Here is a 16,516-nt window from a genome sequence, read left to right on the forward strand (position 1 = left end):
ACATCGACCATGGAAACATTCTTTTTTTTTTGCTATAAATTGCTTGGAAACTCCCTTGCGAAAAAAAAAGAAAAAGAAAATACTGCATGGCATTTGTCTAAAACTATTGTTACTCCACAAATATCCATAAATTGCTTTTTTAGCAGATAAAATATAGAATACACTCGCTAGTCTGCAAGGAAAGCTAACTTGTTTGATGTTGCTTTTGTTTGATTTGGTAGAAGTGAAATTGTAGTTAACCTGTTGTGGTGATTAATACTCCTAACAAACAAGAACACATATAACAGAAGCAACTCAGTCAGCACAGTTTTGATTGGAGTCAACTGAGGTTTGACTTGGAGTAAAAGGTCTATATTAACCTTGAAGACTTGATTTATTATTTCTGTTAGATATAGGGTTAAAGGCGTAATTTCCTAAAAATACTTCAAGCTGGCCACACAGAATTTAAATCGCAACTCGCAAGCAAACCGTCCAAGTTTAAGATTTTGAACTATATATACACGTGTTACCCTACGAATACTTCAATATCTTTGCTATATTAAAGTATTTTTCAGACATACAACTAGGCAAGTGTAATACTTTCAAATCATTGATAGCCTTACCTTTTTCCTCTGCCTTCGTTTACTGTCAGATGGAGAAAATGTATTGGAGGGAGGAGCAGAAACAATCATTAAATTCTCCATTGATTCAAGTTTGTGGAGAAACTGAGGTTGAGAATGGTGTTAGAAGAAAAGAAATTGTTGAAGAAGTAAAGAAGCAGCTATGGCTAGCTGGGCCTCTTATTTCTGTGAGTCTATTACAATTTTGCTTACAGATGATATCTGTAATGTTCGTTGGTCATCTTGGTGAGTTAACTCTCTCCGGTGCTTCCATGGCAACGTCCTTTGCTTCAGTCACTGGTTTCAGCTTACTGGTGAGTTGGGTCTTCACTGCAACTAACTAATATGTTGATCTTTGAAAAACTAGTTTATTTTAATTTTCTGTTCTAGGTGTTAAATACTTATGACAAAAACAATTTAAAAAAAGAGCTCTTTGCTATGATTTTTTTTTTTTAATCAAATGACGCAATACAGATTTAATTACTTTCAAGCTGATCAAAGATTCAAAGCAGTGGTAGTTGCTGTTTGATTTATACTTTTTGCATCAAAAATGTTTCCTGCCTTTTAAATAGATGGGAATGGCAAGTGCATTGGACACCTTATCTGGGCAGTCATATGGGGCAAAACAATATCACATGATGGGTATACTTATGCAGAGAGCCATTCTTGTACTTGTAGTTGTTAGTATACCTCTTGCTGTTATTTGGGCAAACACAGAACCTATTCTAGTAACCTTAGGCCAAGATCCTGCTATAGCTGCTGAAGCTGGGAAATATGCCAAGTTCATGATCCCAAGTATCTTTGCCTATGGCCTTCTTCAGTGTCTGGTTAGATTCTTGCAGACCCAAAACATTGTTTTCCCAATGATGGTTTCCTCAGGAATGACTACTTTGATCCATATCCTTGTGTGTTGGGTACTGGTATTCAAATCTGGACTTGGAAGCAGAGGAGCTGCCATGGCGAATTCCATTTCTTATTGGATCAATGTGTTATTGTTAGCACTTTATGTGATGTATTCTCCTTCGTGTGCAAAAACATGGACCGGCTTTTCCAAAGAGGCTTTAAGAAACGTTCCGACATTTGTAAGACTTGCCATTCCTTCAGCTGTGATGGTGTGGTAAGTTATCTTTCTGTTTATGACGCGGTGTCTTCATAACAAAGTTTTCGCTCATCAAATATTGTGTTGCTATGGATTTCTCTTAACAGCTTGGAAATGTGGTCTTTCGAAATGATGGTCCTTTTATCAGGCCTTCTACCCAATCCAACTTTAGAAACCTCAGTTCTTTCTGTCAGGTTTGTTATGACAAAGTTTCACTTGGTTTGTTTGTTTGTATAATCAATTTTGGTAAAGAGCTCAACTTTTTTCTAAGTTAAGCCATATTTATTGTCAGTCTAAACACAGCTTCAACTGTATGGATGATCCCTTTCGGACTCAGTGGTGCTGTAAGGTGAGCTAGTATACATATTATTTATTCCTTTAGCTGTTACTAGAATATAATGTCCTAATAAGAATCTGATAAATTTTTGCTCAAGTATATTACTGTAACATTACCCATAGCTAATCATAATTGTAAACTATACTTATTGTACTTTCAAAATTCTAAAGATTCTGTGTTTTATTTGATCTTCTTGTTTCTGTGATTAATAGTACTCGGGTTTCAAATGAACTGGGAGCGGGGCGTCCAGACGCAGCTCGTTTAGCAGTGTGTGTTGTGTTAGTTATGGCCATTACTGAGGGTTTGTTGATTGGTTTAGTATTCATACTTGTCCGCAATGTCTGGGGCTATGCTTATAGCAATCAAGTAGAAGTAGTCAAATATGTAGCAGCAATGATGCCAATACTAGCGATCTCCAATTTCCTAGATGGGCTGCAGTGTGTTCTCTCAGGTTTAGTCAAATTTACATTTGCTTACGAACTTCTTATTCTCTTAAATATGTTCTTTCAATAATCAGAAAGGACATATAAGATAAAACTCCTTATTAAACTTACAACGTATGCAATTTTTATTTGTTCATAAACAAAATAAGAGAAACAATTCCTGCCTTGGTCCCATCAACTATTGTAACTAATAGTTCTTCTAAGCTCAATAGAAAGTATTTCTAAACCTTTGGAATCTAAAACACAAAGTGATTAAGGTTAGATTTGGTTGGTGTTTACCCAAAACCTTTGGAATCTAAAACACCAAGTGATTAAGGTTACATTTTGTTGGTGTTTACCCAAAAATTTTGCTTGATGACGTAGACAATATTTTTGACACGTGGCACGAAAGAAACAACATTGGGGGCTCCGCATCCTAGGATAGGGTAGTGTTACCTGCACACTGGGGCACCCAGGTAAGTACCAAGATCCACCGAAGTCGTTTCTGAGTGTTATCTTTCAACAAATAGGTCGCCATGATCCTAAAACGATGAACCATGAAGCTAAGGATGTCACGTGGACATCCTAGGGCTGAACTTGGGACCAACATCAGTACTGGCCGCCCAAGTTGACATCCTGTGTGGTGTCTCGCATCAGCTTTGGTTCCTATCAACTTCTTACGGGAAATCTTCTTAGCCATTGTCATTAGATACATGAGAGACATGTCGCAGCTAAGTTTTAGACTTTGGAGATAAGTCTACGAGAAACAGCACTCGGGCTCCAGGAAGCCCTAGTGGGCACCCAAGTTGACATATAGTCGATTTAGGCGCACCGCGACTAGGGTTGAGGTTTCTAGGGACATCTTTGGACCCCGATTCCTCAAATCCATCAAGGAACAATGTCAGGATGTGATATTTCATGAATGACATCTTGAAGGAGCCCATTCTTAACTATGGGCGCTCAGGTTGACATTTCAACATGGGCAGCAGTTTCGTTTCAACGGGTGATGCCCGTGCAAATTTGACGAAACTGAAATCCGTGGAGTACTTTTCACCAAAAAGAAAATTGAACATCAACAAGACCAATTTCGAAGATGAAGCCCCCCACCTGGACATCCAGTGCCCCAAGGCCACTATGGACACCGAGGTTCACGTATCTCAACCTAGGGCACTTCGAGACTCCATTCTAGAGAAGTTTTTTGGACATTTCCTTTATTTTCATCTACGAGGAGGATACATGTTTTCTCGGGAAGCGAACAAGCCATCTAATCCCCAAATAAAAAGTTGGGCGCCCATGGTGACAACACCTGAGTCACTGGGCGCCCAAGTTGACGTCGATCCAATTTCGATTTTGTCTCATGCATTCTTCTTGTTTTTCTCCAAAAACAAGATAGGGGACTTAGAATCAAGAGAAAATATCATCCGAGTGGTGAGTTAGCTCCTAGTCATCACCGGACGCTAGTGTGCAAGCTCATTGGGCGCCCAGGTTGACATTAGCTTGGGGCTCAATGTTCTTTCATTCAAATAACAGTTTTGCTCTAGGCATTCGGCCTTATTTTGCCTGCCAAATAAGATTTGGATGCTTCTGCAAGTCAATATCTTATATACATGTGTCACGCGCAAGTCCACCGACAACCATATGCACTAGTGATCACCCGGGTATCATCTAGTCATCAATAGTGATTCAACGGGCATCACCCGTGCATATCAAGTAAAATTTCTAAGAGAACTTCCCCATGGTCAAAGAGTGAACTAATGATAGCTATCACATCATTCAAGCATCTTAAAATAGGGAAACTTACAAAAATACTGAAATTTGGGTTAACTTTTACAAAAATACTATCACACGAATTTTTTTTCAAAAATACTGTGTTTTGTAAAAACCAGTAAAACACAAAGCAAAATAACTCAAAACAACAGTAGAACACCTAAAAAACACTAGTAGAACACCAATGAAAACTTAACACAGTATATTGCAGTATGAAACTTATAAAAAAACACAGTAAAAAAGTAAAAAATACCGCCTGGCAGTATTTTTGGAAAAAAATGACAAAATTTAGTATACCATATGAATTTCCCCTTAAAATATACCTAAAGCCCAAGAAACCATGTTCTGGGTACGTCAACTTGGACTTTCAAAAGTTAGCTTGATCTCGCAGTCACTTTTCAGCAGTGCACACCTCTCGCTAAAATGGCCATAACTCTTTTAATTTTTTATCCAAATGACCTGATTCAAGTAGTCAATGGAAGCTCTTTTCAAGACGGGTGTAAGTGTGTCTCACACTCCCGCCGCAATTCTGACAATTTGGGCCTCAAAATTGACTAGCAAGATAATGCTGGATTTTCCAATGAATTTCGTGTTAATTTTTCTATTATTTTATAGTACTTTAGTTAGATATCCTTGCCTATAAAAAAGGAGAGCTCCCTTAGCTCATTATTCACACTTTCCATTCTCCCTTCAAGGTCAGAGCTTCTCTCTCTAGATTAGAAATTGTGAAGTGAATCTAGACTTAATTATTTTTTCCTGAGTTCTCTTGTAAGACAATTGGCTTTTGCGATAATAAAAATTCGAAGTAAACGCAGCTCCATTACCATTGTGATATGGGGAGTAAACTACTATAAATTGTGGTATTCTCTCTTTAGTTCTTATTTTTTTTTTGTTTGCCAATATCACTTATTAGACGATGTAGAGTTGACCATTTTTTAGCGTCAACTGTTGGGAGGAATGAATACATAAGCATGAGAATCGAAATAAAAATAAAAGTAACATTTGAAAAACATAAAAAAGAATAATAAAAAAAATTATTAATTGTATTTTTTGTCATGAATTTGGGTGGTCTTTTTTTTATTATTATTTCAAAATGAAATAGTCATTTCTTTAAAATGGTAAAAAAAGTCATTTATTAGACTGATATTCTAATATTATAAAATGTAACTAATAGAATGAAGACTGATTTATTTGAAAAGAATAGACTGTATTCAATTTCATTAAAGGCAATCTAAAAGTTTTTTTCAAGTTCAGAAATAAATCTGACATCAGAAAGTAGTTTATAGTGTCATCTCTCATTTTGAACCAAGTCCTGAATATCAACACATAAAAAGATTTTTGCATGTTATGATTTGAAAAGAACACTTTCACCCCTGCCTCCTGCGTCTGTAAGGAAAGTACATTTCTTTAAAACAACAGGTTGAGTATAATTTCTATTTATTTGAGATTTACAAAATATAAAGTTTAGTAACAAGTGGTTAATTTTACAATATTAGGTACTTGTAGAGGATGTGGATGGCAGAAAATTGGAGCATACGTAAATCTTGGGTCCTATTACTTAGTAGGAATTCCATCAGCTGTTTTGATGGCTTTTGTCTTGCACGTTGGTGGAAAGGTGTCCTCCATAAATCATTAAAACTTGTCTTGTTCTTTTAAACATACTTTATCTAGATTTGAGATAAATTATTTATTTTTGTTATTGGAAACATTTTCTTTCTTCATTGTAGGGTCTTTGGTTGGGGATAATATGTGCACTCATTGTACAAGTGATATCTCTTTTCACATTCACCATAAAAACAGACTGGGAGCAAGAGGTAATATATCTTTGCCTCTATCTCTTTGGCATTGAAATCTTTTCTTAGTCTGACCTCTCAATCTCATCATTTTGGTTTAGGCAAAGAAGGCAACAGACAGAGTCTATGATTCTATAGTTCCTGTACAGCTAGTCTCATGACGCTGAGCCAATGCTCATAAACAAGCTAGATAAACATAAATTTAATTCAATGCACAAAAAATTTGATCAATAAATGGTTTCACTTATCATGATTTGAGTGAGGTACTGATCATTTATTGTCTGAAGAGTAGAGATATACAACCTAGTTGTGGGCCTCAACACGCGAGCCTATCAAAATAATTCTTAGATGTTAGTATATTAGTTTTTCATGTAATGATGTCATTTTCAAACTGGAAGTAAGTGTTTCTCATAGAGAAAGCACAAACGTTCGTGAATCTGTGCTTTAGTCAACTTGGTTTGTAGTATATCTTTTTAATTGGGTCATATTGTATTGTTTTCGTATATGTAATATTATTACATTTTTTTTTTTTGAATGAAATATCAACTTCATTAAATTAAGGGCATTCAGAAAACAAGATATCCCTCAAATTAGACTAGATATCTTGCTCTAAAATGCAACCACAAGAGATAAATCGAGAGTGCCTTGCAATAGCATGGGCAACTCGATTAGCTGATCGTTTTACAAAACATAATTTAACATCCTTTAAAAGAGATAATAACAAACGACAATCATCTATAACAATACCAAAAGTAGAAGACATCTTTTGGTTGCTTCTTATTGCTTGCACACATACAAGACTGTCAGACTCAAGCTCAACATTTTTTCATGACTTGTTCTTTATCCAACTTAGAGCTTCCTTGACCCCAAAGCTTCAATCACTTCGGAAGGGTAGGTGCCATTACAATGGCATGTTTTGGCCTCTAAGAACCTACCTAAATGATCCCTCGCCACTACTCCATAGCCATAAGAGTTGTCTTGTTGATAAAGGGCCGCATCTACATTTATCTTGAGGTTGTTTGTTGCAGGTGGTGTCCAAAGCTCAGCCCCTTCATCACTATTGCTAAACGACAGTGTTAAAAGAGCACTTTTATTTTGAGCTTTCCTCCAATGTTCAAAAGTAATAGAAGAATTGGCCAGAACTTCTTTGACAGTAGACTTATGTTTATTCCAGAAAACTTTATTTCGAGCTTTCCACAAGGCCCAACAAAGAGTTGCTGCAGGACAAATAAAGTTAATATCGCAAGTATGCGCAACATCTTAAACCAGTAGCCAAACGAGGAAGAGGAGTCAATCATGACAGGCTGTCCAAAACTAGCCCAACAAGCTTCAGCAAAGCCGCAAGACAGCAGGGCATGGGTTGTTGTTTCTGCTGTAGTATGACAGACCGGACAATGTGAAGAAATTGGGACATGTTTCGTGACAAGATTCACACAGGTTGGGAGAGAACCTGCTATAGCTCGCCACAAAAAATTCAGAACTTTGGGAGGTATCTTCAAATGCCAGAATTTACGCCAAAAACAAGAGTTGTTTGGCCTTGGACCGATTGGTTTTTGGCTCTACAGAAGATGATAGGCACTTTTTACAGTAAACTTTCCGTTGTGTTCTGCTGTCCAAGACCAGCAGTCAGGTCTAGCAGTAGAACTTAGTGGAATGTTGAGAATTAGATCAACTTCTTGGGGAGAAAACAAATCACGAACTACTCCAGCATCCCAACATAACATGTTTGGTGTAAATAGGGAACTTGCAGTGTGTGTGCTAAGCCCAGGATGAGTAGAAGAGACATATTTGTTACTTGTTGATGGTAGCCAAGGAGAACCCAAAATTTTAGTACTTGTACCATCACCAATAACTCGAGCAACCCCAAGCCGAACCAAATCCTTAGCACCCCAAATACTACGCCACACAAAGCTTGGGTTATGTCCGAGATCAGATGAAATGAAATCAGAATTTGGGAAGTACTTTGCTTTGTAGATTCTACCAGCAAGAGAGTCGGGCTTACACAATAATTGCCAACCTTGTTTGGCAAGCATGGCAAGATTAAAGTCGTGGAGATGCCTAAATCCCATTCCACCTTCTTCTTTAGGAGTTGCTAAGCGATCCCACGACATCCAGATAATACCTCGCCCTTTACTGGAGTTTGTCTTCCACCAGAAACTAGCCATCAATTTTTCTATCTCATTGCAAGTACCAATCGGAAGAAGAAAAACACTCATAGCATATGTTGGCAAAGATTGTATGACTGTTTTGAGTAAGATTTCTTTCCCAGCACGAGAAAGAAACTTACCATCCCAGCTATTAATTCGAGCAATGACTTTATTTTTAATAAAGCCAAGCACAACATTCTTGTTGCGGCCTATAATATTTGGAAGGCCTAGATAGAGACTGCATTCAAGAGCTTCAGACATATGGAGTGTAGCACAAACCATATTACGACTGGTAGTATCGGTATTGGGGCTGAAGAAGATCGAAGACTTTGTGTAATTGACTTTCTCGCCAGATGCATTTTCAAAGATATGCAGGAGATTTGAGATACTATCAGCAGCACCTCGTGTGGCTTGACAAATTAAGTAACTGTCATCCGCGAAAAACATGTGTGTTATAGAAGGTGCCTGTTGAGGAACACGACATCCTTGAATAAGTCTATTAGCTTCAAATTTCTGGATAAGAGCTGAGAGGCCTTCGACACTTATAATGAAAAGATAAGTAGAAAGTGGATCTCCCTGACGGATACCTTTGGATGGGGAGACAGAGTCAATCACATGCCCGTTATGAACAACTGTGTAGTGAACTGTAGATACACAACTCATAATGAGATCAACCCATTTGCTAGCAAAGCCCATACGAGTCATAACCGCTCTAAGAAAACTCCATTCAACCTAATCGTAAGCTTTGCTCCTGTCAAGTTTAAGAGCCATGAAACCTTTTTTACCTCTTGTTTTCTGTTTCAATAGTGCATGACTTCAAAAGCTACCATAACATTGTCCCAGATGAGTCGCCCGGGAATAAAAGCACTTTGGGTTTCAGAGATAACACAGTCAATTAGATCCCTCATGCAGTTCGCCAAAACTTTCGAGATGACCTTATAGAGGACATTACACAGAGATATTGGTCTGAGATCACCCATAACAGCAAAGTGTTTCTTCTTTGGGATCAACATGAGATTGGTGGCATTAAGTCCCTCGGGCATAAGTTCAATGTCAAAATACTCCTTCATGACTTTGATAACATCAGAGCCAACGATATTCCAATGGTGTTGGAAAAAGCCAGGTCCCATACCGTCAGGCCCAGGTGCTTTGTCAGGGTGCATAGAAAACACGGCCAACTTAACTTCTTCATCTTGTATTGGTTGCAAAAGAGCTTCATTGTGTGTAGCATTGACATAAACTTTAACATTGTCAATAACTTGAGCAGAAAATGAGTCTGTGGAATGTTAAAGCTCCTCAAAGTATTGCTTTATAAGTGATTCTAGGACTGTATTCCAGCTCTGCCAGGTGCCGTTGTTGTCTTGTAGTTGCTGAATATGATTTGATCTCTTACGAGCACTACCTGTAGCATGAAAATATTTGTTATTTTTGTCTCCCGAGTGTAACTAGTACTGCCTTGACCGTTGTTTCCAGTAAAGTTCTTGTTGTGCTAAGATCTTGAAATAGTTATTTTTTTCCACAATAAAGTTTTCAGCATCAAATTCATTAGCAGAGTTTTTGAATTTAGCCAGCAGTTTCTTACTTTTAGACAACTGAGACTTGAAATTCCCAGTCAAATGACGACCCCAGTCAGCCAATTGGACACCACAGAGTTCAATCTTTTTCATTACACTTTCGGTCTGGTTTGAGCCCTAGACATTGGACACAATCTGTTTGCATAGAGGCTCCCTATGCCAAGCATTTTCATATCGAAATGGGGCAGAAGAAATTGTACCAGTAGACATTTCAGGGAGTAAAAAGATTGGGGAATGATCAGAGGATGAAAACTCAAGATTAGTAAGAGATACCTCATTGTAAACATCCAGCCAACTTTGTGTAACCATAGCCCTGTCAAGCCGAATTTCAACTGCTCGAGATGAACCTCTACTTCGTTCCCAGGTATACGGATAACCCCTGAGCTCTAAATCGATGACTTGACAATCACGTACAGCAGCTTGGAAGCCAGTGATTAGGGATGAAGGGTAAAGGCGACCTCCCTTCTTATCTTCATTACTCTTAATATGGTTGAAATCACCAATAATACACCAGGGTAAGTTAGATTTGGACACTATATCACGAAGCAAATTCCATGTACGATACTTGAGGTTGCGATTTGGCTCCCCATACAATCCTGAGAGTCGCCACGGATCCATACCAGAAAGACTAACAACCATGTCAATATGATTATGAGAGTAATTAAGGAGTTGGGCTTCAGAGGAGTCACGCCATAACATAGCTAAACCACCTTTTCTACCATTAACATCAATTGAGAAACATCCTTCAAAGCCCAATCTAGTTCTGACTTTCTCAACAACATCTTTTGTACACGAAGTTTCACTAAGGAAAACAAACTTGGGTTTCTTTTGGACACAAATGTCAGCTAAGAATTGTTGGGCCTGTAGTTCCCGAGCCCACTACAATTCCAACTGATTGTACTCATAATGTTTGGTGGGCCTGGAATCTAAGACCCCCCTTATCAAATTTTTTGAATTAATCACATTTGCAGAGATATTTTGATTATTCTCCACCTCAGCTTCAGTTCCTTCTTTTGGAGAAACCTCGGCCCCACTTGAAGAAACCATGTCCAATCTTTTCCTTTTTAAATCAGCTATTTCAATTAATTCCTCGTTTGAGTAGCTGGCTGTGTTGTCATTGACCAAGATAACATGGTCATTATGTGATAAGTCCATATTTATCTTATAAATATGATTAATTCATTTATTAATATTCTTAAATTGATTCTTTAAATTATTGATTAGTGTGATTTTAATTTGTTAGGTTATTTTAAATACTATTCATCCATTTAGAGTCTTTTGGAGGGATTTTAACATATTTTGGTAGAAAATAATGGAAGTCGGCGTGCTCGATTGTACAAGGCGGAACTTAATTGCAAATTCGGACGAACTTAAAGGCAAAATTGGACTTGGAGCTCAACATGAAAGTTTTAGATCTTGTTCTTAGCTTTCTAGAACATCTTGAATCGTCCAATTTTGAGTAATATTGAGAGAAAAAAATACTCCATTTGTAGTCTAAGAGGTCTTATTTATAGTAATGGGAAAGTTAGTTGAATCCTATTAGAATTAGGATTCTATTTATAGTGGATAGATAAATCCTCTTAGAATTAGGATTCTATTTATAATAGTATTAGGAAATATCTCGGATAAAGATAACTCATCTTTTAAACAAAAGATAAAAATTGCAACTCTTCTTGAAAATTTATCTTTATTTTCGCTATCTTTTTTTTAGAAATTTCCTGCTGCGACGACTGATAGTATTTTGGCCATAACTCTCTCAATATTACTCGAAATAGGACGATTCAAGATGTTCTGGAAAGCCAACAACAAGATCTAAAAATTTCATGTTGAGCTCCAAGTCCAATTCTGCCTTTAAGTTCGTCCGAATTTGCAATTAATTTCCGCCTTGTACAATCGAGCTCGCCGACTTCCATTATTTTCCACCAAAATATGTTAAAATCCCTCCAAAAGACTCTAAATGGATGAATAGTATTTAAAATAACCTAACAAATTAAAATCACACTAATCAATAATTTAAAGAATCAATTTAAGAATATTAATAAATAAATTAATCATATTTATAAGATAAATATAGACTTATCATTATGAGAATTATTTTTATTCCCAGGATCTTGTGAATGAGTAATCATGGGATCATAATTGACATATGACTTGGGCTGATTTTTAGGCATTGCATTAATCTCTGGGGATGTGGTTGCAGCTGGCGGATTGTTTGGTGTTATGCCCTAAATAAAACTCATTTCAATATAATCAGATTTACTTATTAATATAGATCAGAAATAACATTTAATATTGCATGGTTCACATGATTTATTTCATGATTATATGTACATAATGTATGAATTCATATGAAACTCTTTTCACATACTTGATCCTGTTTATAGTGTTGTCAACATATTGGAAAGTAAACATGACTATGTAAATAAAGTTTCCTAGATTTATCAAACACAGGGTTTTACTGATAATGATAATCTACAACAGAGTTTACTTGCATTTGGAGGAATGCTATGTTCTTTCCAGAGCATTGGTTAAAGTAAAGCTCAGGTTGGATGCATGGAGTATGCATCGGAAGGGACCGGTATTGAACTTTGACTTAGATTTATTAAACTTACCGTAATATCTATTCAAGTCAATATCGCGTAGTTGATCCTAGATCAAATGATCTTAATCCTGTTATGATTAGGCTCAATCTCAAGAGGCTATTCGTGTTCTTTGATTTGTTAGTTAAGCCTACTTTGGGTCAGGGTGATACGTACATTTTGGGAACACGGTAGTGCAATTGAGTGGGAGCGCTAACATAAACATGGAATCTATAGCTTCTATCTGGCGAATAGTAAGTAAAGGATGATCTCCTTCGAGCTTGACCAAACGAAAATAAATGGTGGAGTACTCATTTCACATAAGCTGAAATATCATTTATACGGGGTTAAGTGTTTTAAGGATAAAATACATTGTAGGGTGTAACAATAATCTAATCCCTTTACGGTGTAGATCATTCATATAGAGGATCATTGATCAAATTAGGATTATAACAATCGATAACTAATGATGTGTCTATATGTTGGAACATATAGATCATTTTATATACTGAGAGTGCAATTCTAAGTTCTATGCGTGGATTCAACTAAGAATTAATAAGTCAGTGAATTTAGGTTATAAATTCTTGATCTGCTTATTGGAAGCTCGGTTATATAGACCCATGGTCCTCCCACTAGTTGAGATAATATTACTTGTAAGACTCATATAATTGGTTTTGATTAATCAATTATAATTATCAAATTAGACTATGTCTATTTGTGAATTTTTCACTAAGTAAGGGCGAAATTGTAAAGAAAGAGTTTTAGGGGCATATTTGTTAATTATGATACTTTGTATGGTTCAATTAATAAATATGATAAATGACAATATTATTTAATAATTATTTATAGTTATTAAAGAGTTAGAATTGACATTTAAATGGTTGAATTAGAAAATTGGCGTTTTTGAGAAAATCAGATGCAAAAATAATAAAACTGTAAAATTGCAAAAAGTGAGGCCCAAATCCACATGGTATAGGGCCGGCCACTTTTATAGGAATTATTCTCTGATATTTTCATTATTTTAATGCCAAATAATTCAATACTAACCCTAGTGGAATGCTATAAATAGATAGTGAAGGCTTCAGGAAATTTACACTTAACTTTCTACTTTTTCCTTCAGAGAAAAACCTGAGCCTTCTCTCTCTATACCTAGCCGCCACTTCTTCTCTTTCTTCTTCCTTAAAATTTCGAAACCACTTAGTGATTAGAGTAGTGCCCACACACAGCAAGTGATACCTCAATCATAGTGAGGAAGATCGTGAAGAAAGACTTTCAGCAAGAAGGAGTTTCAACACTAAAGAAGGAGAGAAAGAGATCCATGTTCAGATATTGATAATGCTCTGCTACAGAAAGGAATCAAGGGCTAGATATCTGAACGGAAGGAGTCATTTAATTCCGCTGCACCCAATGTAAGGTTTCTAATACTTTATATGTGTTTATTTCATAATCGTTTTAGAAGTTCATATTTAGGGTGTTAATCAACATACTTGTGAGTAGATCTAAGATCCTTGTAAAATAATTTCCAACAACTGGCCTCAGAGCCATGGTAATTGATTTGCTTGCAAGAAATTTGGACTTTAAAACGATTGTTTGATGTTTTGGATGGTATCATGTTGTATTGAGTGTTATATGATGATTGATTGATGTGTGTGAATTTTCGTGAAAAATTGAATATTTGTTTCTGGAATTATTTTTATTGGATAGTATAGAAAAAATTAAGCAATTTACTTTTTTACAGAACTCAATTTCGATTTAATTTGAATTAGTTATGATTTTTTGAAGTTTTGAAAATATCGGTGTGGTGTCACTACACCACGTGCCCGCGCAGAAATCATGCAGCCTCCCCTTGCGCCGTGTGTCCTCGCCCATGCAACCCTTAGAGCGCGCGCGGACAGTATGCTGAGCATACTGTCCGTACAACTCGCATTTTTTTCGTTTTTCTTCGATTTTTCATGCTATTTCGTGGATTTAACTTTCGATTTTTTTGTGTAGTTCTGTATTTATACATTTACTATTCTTAATTCAATTCTAATTATCATAATTAAATTAATTAATATTTTTTTTTTTAATTTAATTCATGATATTAGTGTAATTTGAATTTGAAAATAGTAAATATCTATCTTTTTGCTTAATTATCTATCTTATTTTTAAATTTGATTATATCTTATCTTATTTTTAAATTTAAGGTCAGATATTAAATTTTTTAAATAATTTGACCTTATTTAAATTTAAAATAAGATAACTATAATAATTTAATTTTGAATAGATGTAAGATATTTTGCTAACTTTTAAATTTTGTTATTTTATTTTTTTTTTTAAATTAAATCATAAAATCTGAAAAAGATATTTATTTATCTTTTTTAATTTTTATTTATAAAATAACATTAAATTTTTGAAAGTAGTTAGCAAATTTTGAAATGATATTTAGGTTGGTTGAAACCTAATTTTTCAAAATTGTAGGTTTAATTTTAAATATTATTTTATTAATTTCGAAAATATTTAAATTTTATTTTATTTTATTATTTTTCGAAAATAATTTTTTTTTATTTAATTAATTTTTCGAAATTATTTATTAAAAATTAAATAAATCCTATTTCCAACTATCCAGCTAACCTTGTTGCAGGAGTATGTGTTTTAGCTTGTTTGTAAGTTTTTAAAACCTATTATTGCTTAATTGCAAATAACCATGGTTAACTTGTTGACAGATCTAATGATCTGATTTTAACTCATGGCTCCCTTGGTCAAGTAAATAATTTGTAACAGGTAATTTTCACAATCTTCTTTCATCTGTGTATGACCTAGCAACATGATAGGATCCATCCAAATTGTATGCCTGTGTGAGCCTATGTTTAATTTTGTTATAGATGCATATAGGTTGTTGTTGGTAAATAAAATATCATAGTTTTTGATAGATTTTATTTAGGCCCATTTAGTTTTTGGGCCTATTCAATTAATAACAGTTGTTCATTTTAAGGTTAAATTCCTCTCTTTTGGGCCTTGTGTAAGAGTTGGGAGCCATAGAAGTGGGTACGACATACTGAACCCAGCACCCCCTCACATGAACTATCCCAATTGTGAAGGCCCATTTGCCTGATTTGAATAACTGTACTAGGTTAATTAAATTAGTTTAACCTAATAAAATTGATTAGCAACATAATTAATTTCATTTATTTTGAAATTAATTTAAGAAAACCACAGTTTAAAGAATTTTATATTCTAAGCTAAACTATATGTATTTTCTTGTATTTAATTAAATACAGAATTATAACCATCTAGATTCTTTCTGAAGCTTAATTTAAATTTTTCATTAAATATTCCTATTTAAGTTGATATTTAGTTATCTATAACTAACCAGCTTAAATCTGAATATCTTTTGGATTTAAAATTTCAAATTAAGTTGAGGAATTTTAGGCATTGGTTATTAAGATTCTTTAGATATTTTTTTTAAGTTGATATTTTTTCAAATATTAACTTAAAATGGAATATTTTCAAATTAAGTGGTTATAACTTAATTTTAAATTTAATTAAATGTAATTTGAAAGATATTTAAGTTGATTTTTTAGATTCTTCTAAAACAACTTAAATAAGATATTTTTTCAAATTTTGTGGAAAAGATACTTAGTCAAATAAGATATTTTCTAGATAGTTATTTCTAGACTACTTATTATTTCTAATATTAAATTAGAAAATATTATACATTGTGAAATTACTTATTTAAATAATTAATTTTGGTACAATTTATTTTAAGTATATATTTTACTAGTATTAAACTAGAGATTAATAATTAAGCCTTCTCTACACTTAATTATTTATTTCTTAAATTTAATACATTTAATTAACTTGAAAATTAAATATCTAAGTTGATTTTCATCATGATACTTAAATATATCTTTTTCATAACACTTAATTAAATAGAAAAATATTTTTAGTTGAAATTTATTTTTTCAACTTAAATTTAATAATTTTCAAAATATATATTTTTGTTAGGTTTTATGTCCTAAATAAATCTATTTCAATATAATCTATTTTATTCAACATCAATAAAGAAACAGAAGTATTTTTCATTCATTTGTGTATGTTTTGGTTCACTTTATCAATTGCTTGTCTATTTGATTTATAAATTCATCTTAAACCTTTTTCACATACTTGATCCTGTTTATTGTGTTGTCATCACTTTGGAAAGTAAACATGAATATGTG

At 34.4% G+C, this 16,516-nt stretch overlaps 2 protein-coding genes across 3 annotated transcripts; one reads left to right on the plus strand and one right to left on the minus strand.

Moving 5' to 3' along the window:
- Positions 1 to 478: 478 nt before the first annotated feature.
- LOC115708868 (protein DETOXIFICATION 16) lies at positions 479 to 6,573 on the plus strand. Of its 2 annotated transcripts, none has more exons than XM_030636880.2 (8): positions 479 to 913; positions 1,172 to 1,716; positions 1,806 to 1,892; positions 1,991 to 2,047; positions 2,248 to 2,486; positions 5,721 to 5,839; positions 5,952 to 6,038; positions 6,119 to 6,573. In XM_030636880.2, the coding sequence occupies exons 1-8, from the start codon at positions 632 to 634 to the stop codon at positions 6,176 to 6,178; spliced, it is 1,476 nt and encodes a 491-aa protein (XP_030492740.2). In that variant the 5' UTR covers positions 479 to 631; the 3' UTR covers positions 6,179 to 6,573. The 2 variants fall into 2 exon arrangements, with proteins under 2 accessions (XP_030492740.2, XP_060967856.1); XM_061111873.1 differs by having other exon boundaries at positions 784 to 913; positions 1,074 to 1,716.
- Positions 6,574 to 6,866: 293 nt separating this feature from the next.
- Positions 6,867 to 8,869, minus strand: LOC115710918 (uncharacterized). The gene is made up of 2 exons (XM_030639270.2): positions 7,597 to 8,869; positions 6,867 to 7,234 (listed from the first exon to the last, which is right to left on the minus strand). Exons 1-2 carry the CDS (start codon positions 8,867 to 8,869, stop codon positions 6,867 to 6,869), a joined length of 1,641 nt encoding a protein of 546 aa, XP_030495130.2.
- Positions 8,870 to 16,516: the final 7,647 nt, after the last annotated feature.

This window comes from Cannabis sativa, chromosome 3 (genome assembly GCF_029168945.1).
Source record: "Cannabis sativa cultivar Pink pepper isolate KNU-18-1 chromosome 3, ASM2916894v1, whole genome shotgun sequence".
In the NCBI taxonomy this organism is placed as follows: Eukaryota; Viridiplantae; Streptophyta; class Magnoliopsida; order Rosales; family Cannabaceae; genus Cannabis; species Cannabis sativa.

What these genes read in the sequence shown, in the direction of transcription:
- LOC115708868 (XM_030636880.2), top strand. Translation starts at nt 632, where the DNA reads ATGGAGAAAATGTATTGGAGGGAGGAGCAGAAACAATCATTAAATTCT. An exon ending in GGACTCAGTGGTGCTGTAAG is followed by an intron (nt 2,048 to 2,247) that starts GTGAGCTAGTAT and finishes TGTGATTAATAG; the next exon opens with TACTCGGGTTTCAAATGAAC. An exon ending in AAACAGACTGGGAGCAAGAG is followed by an intron (nt 6,039 to 6,118) that starts GTAATATATCTT and finishes ATTTTGGTTTAG; the next exon opens with GCAAAGAAGGCAACAGACAG.
- LOC115710918 (XM_030639270.2), bottom strand. Translation starts at nt 8,869, where the DNA reads ATGACTCGTATGGGCTTTGCTAGCAAATGGGTTGATCTCATTATGAGT. An exon ending in CGGAAAGTTTACTGTAAAAA is followed by an intron (nt 7,235 to 7,596) that starts GTGCCTATCATC and finishes TTTGTCCTGCAG; the next exon opens with CAACTCTTTGTTGGGCCTTG.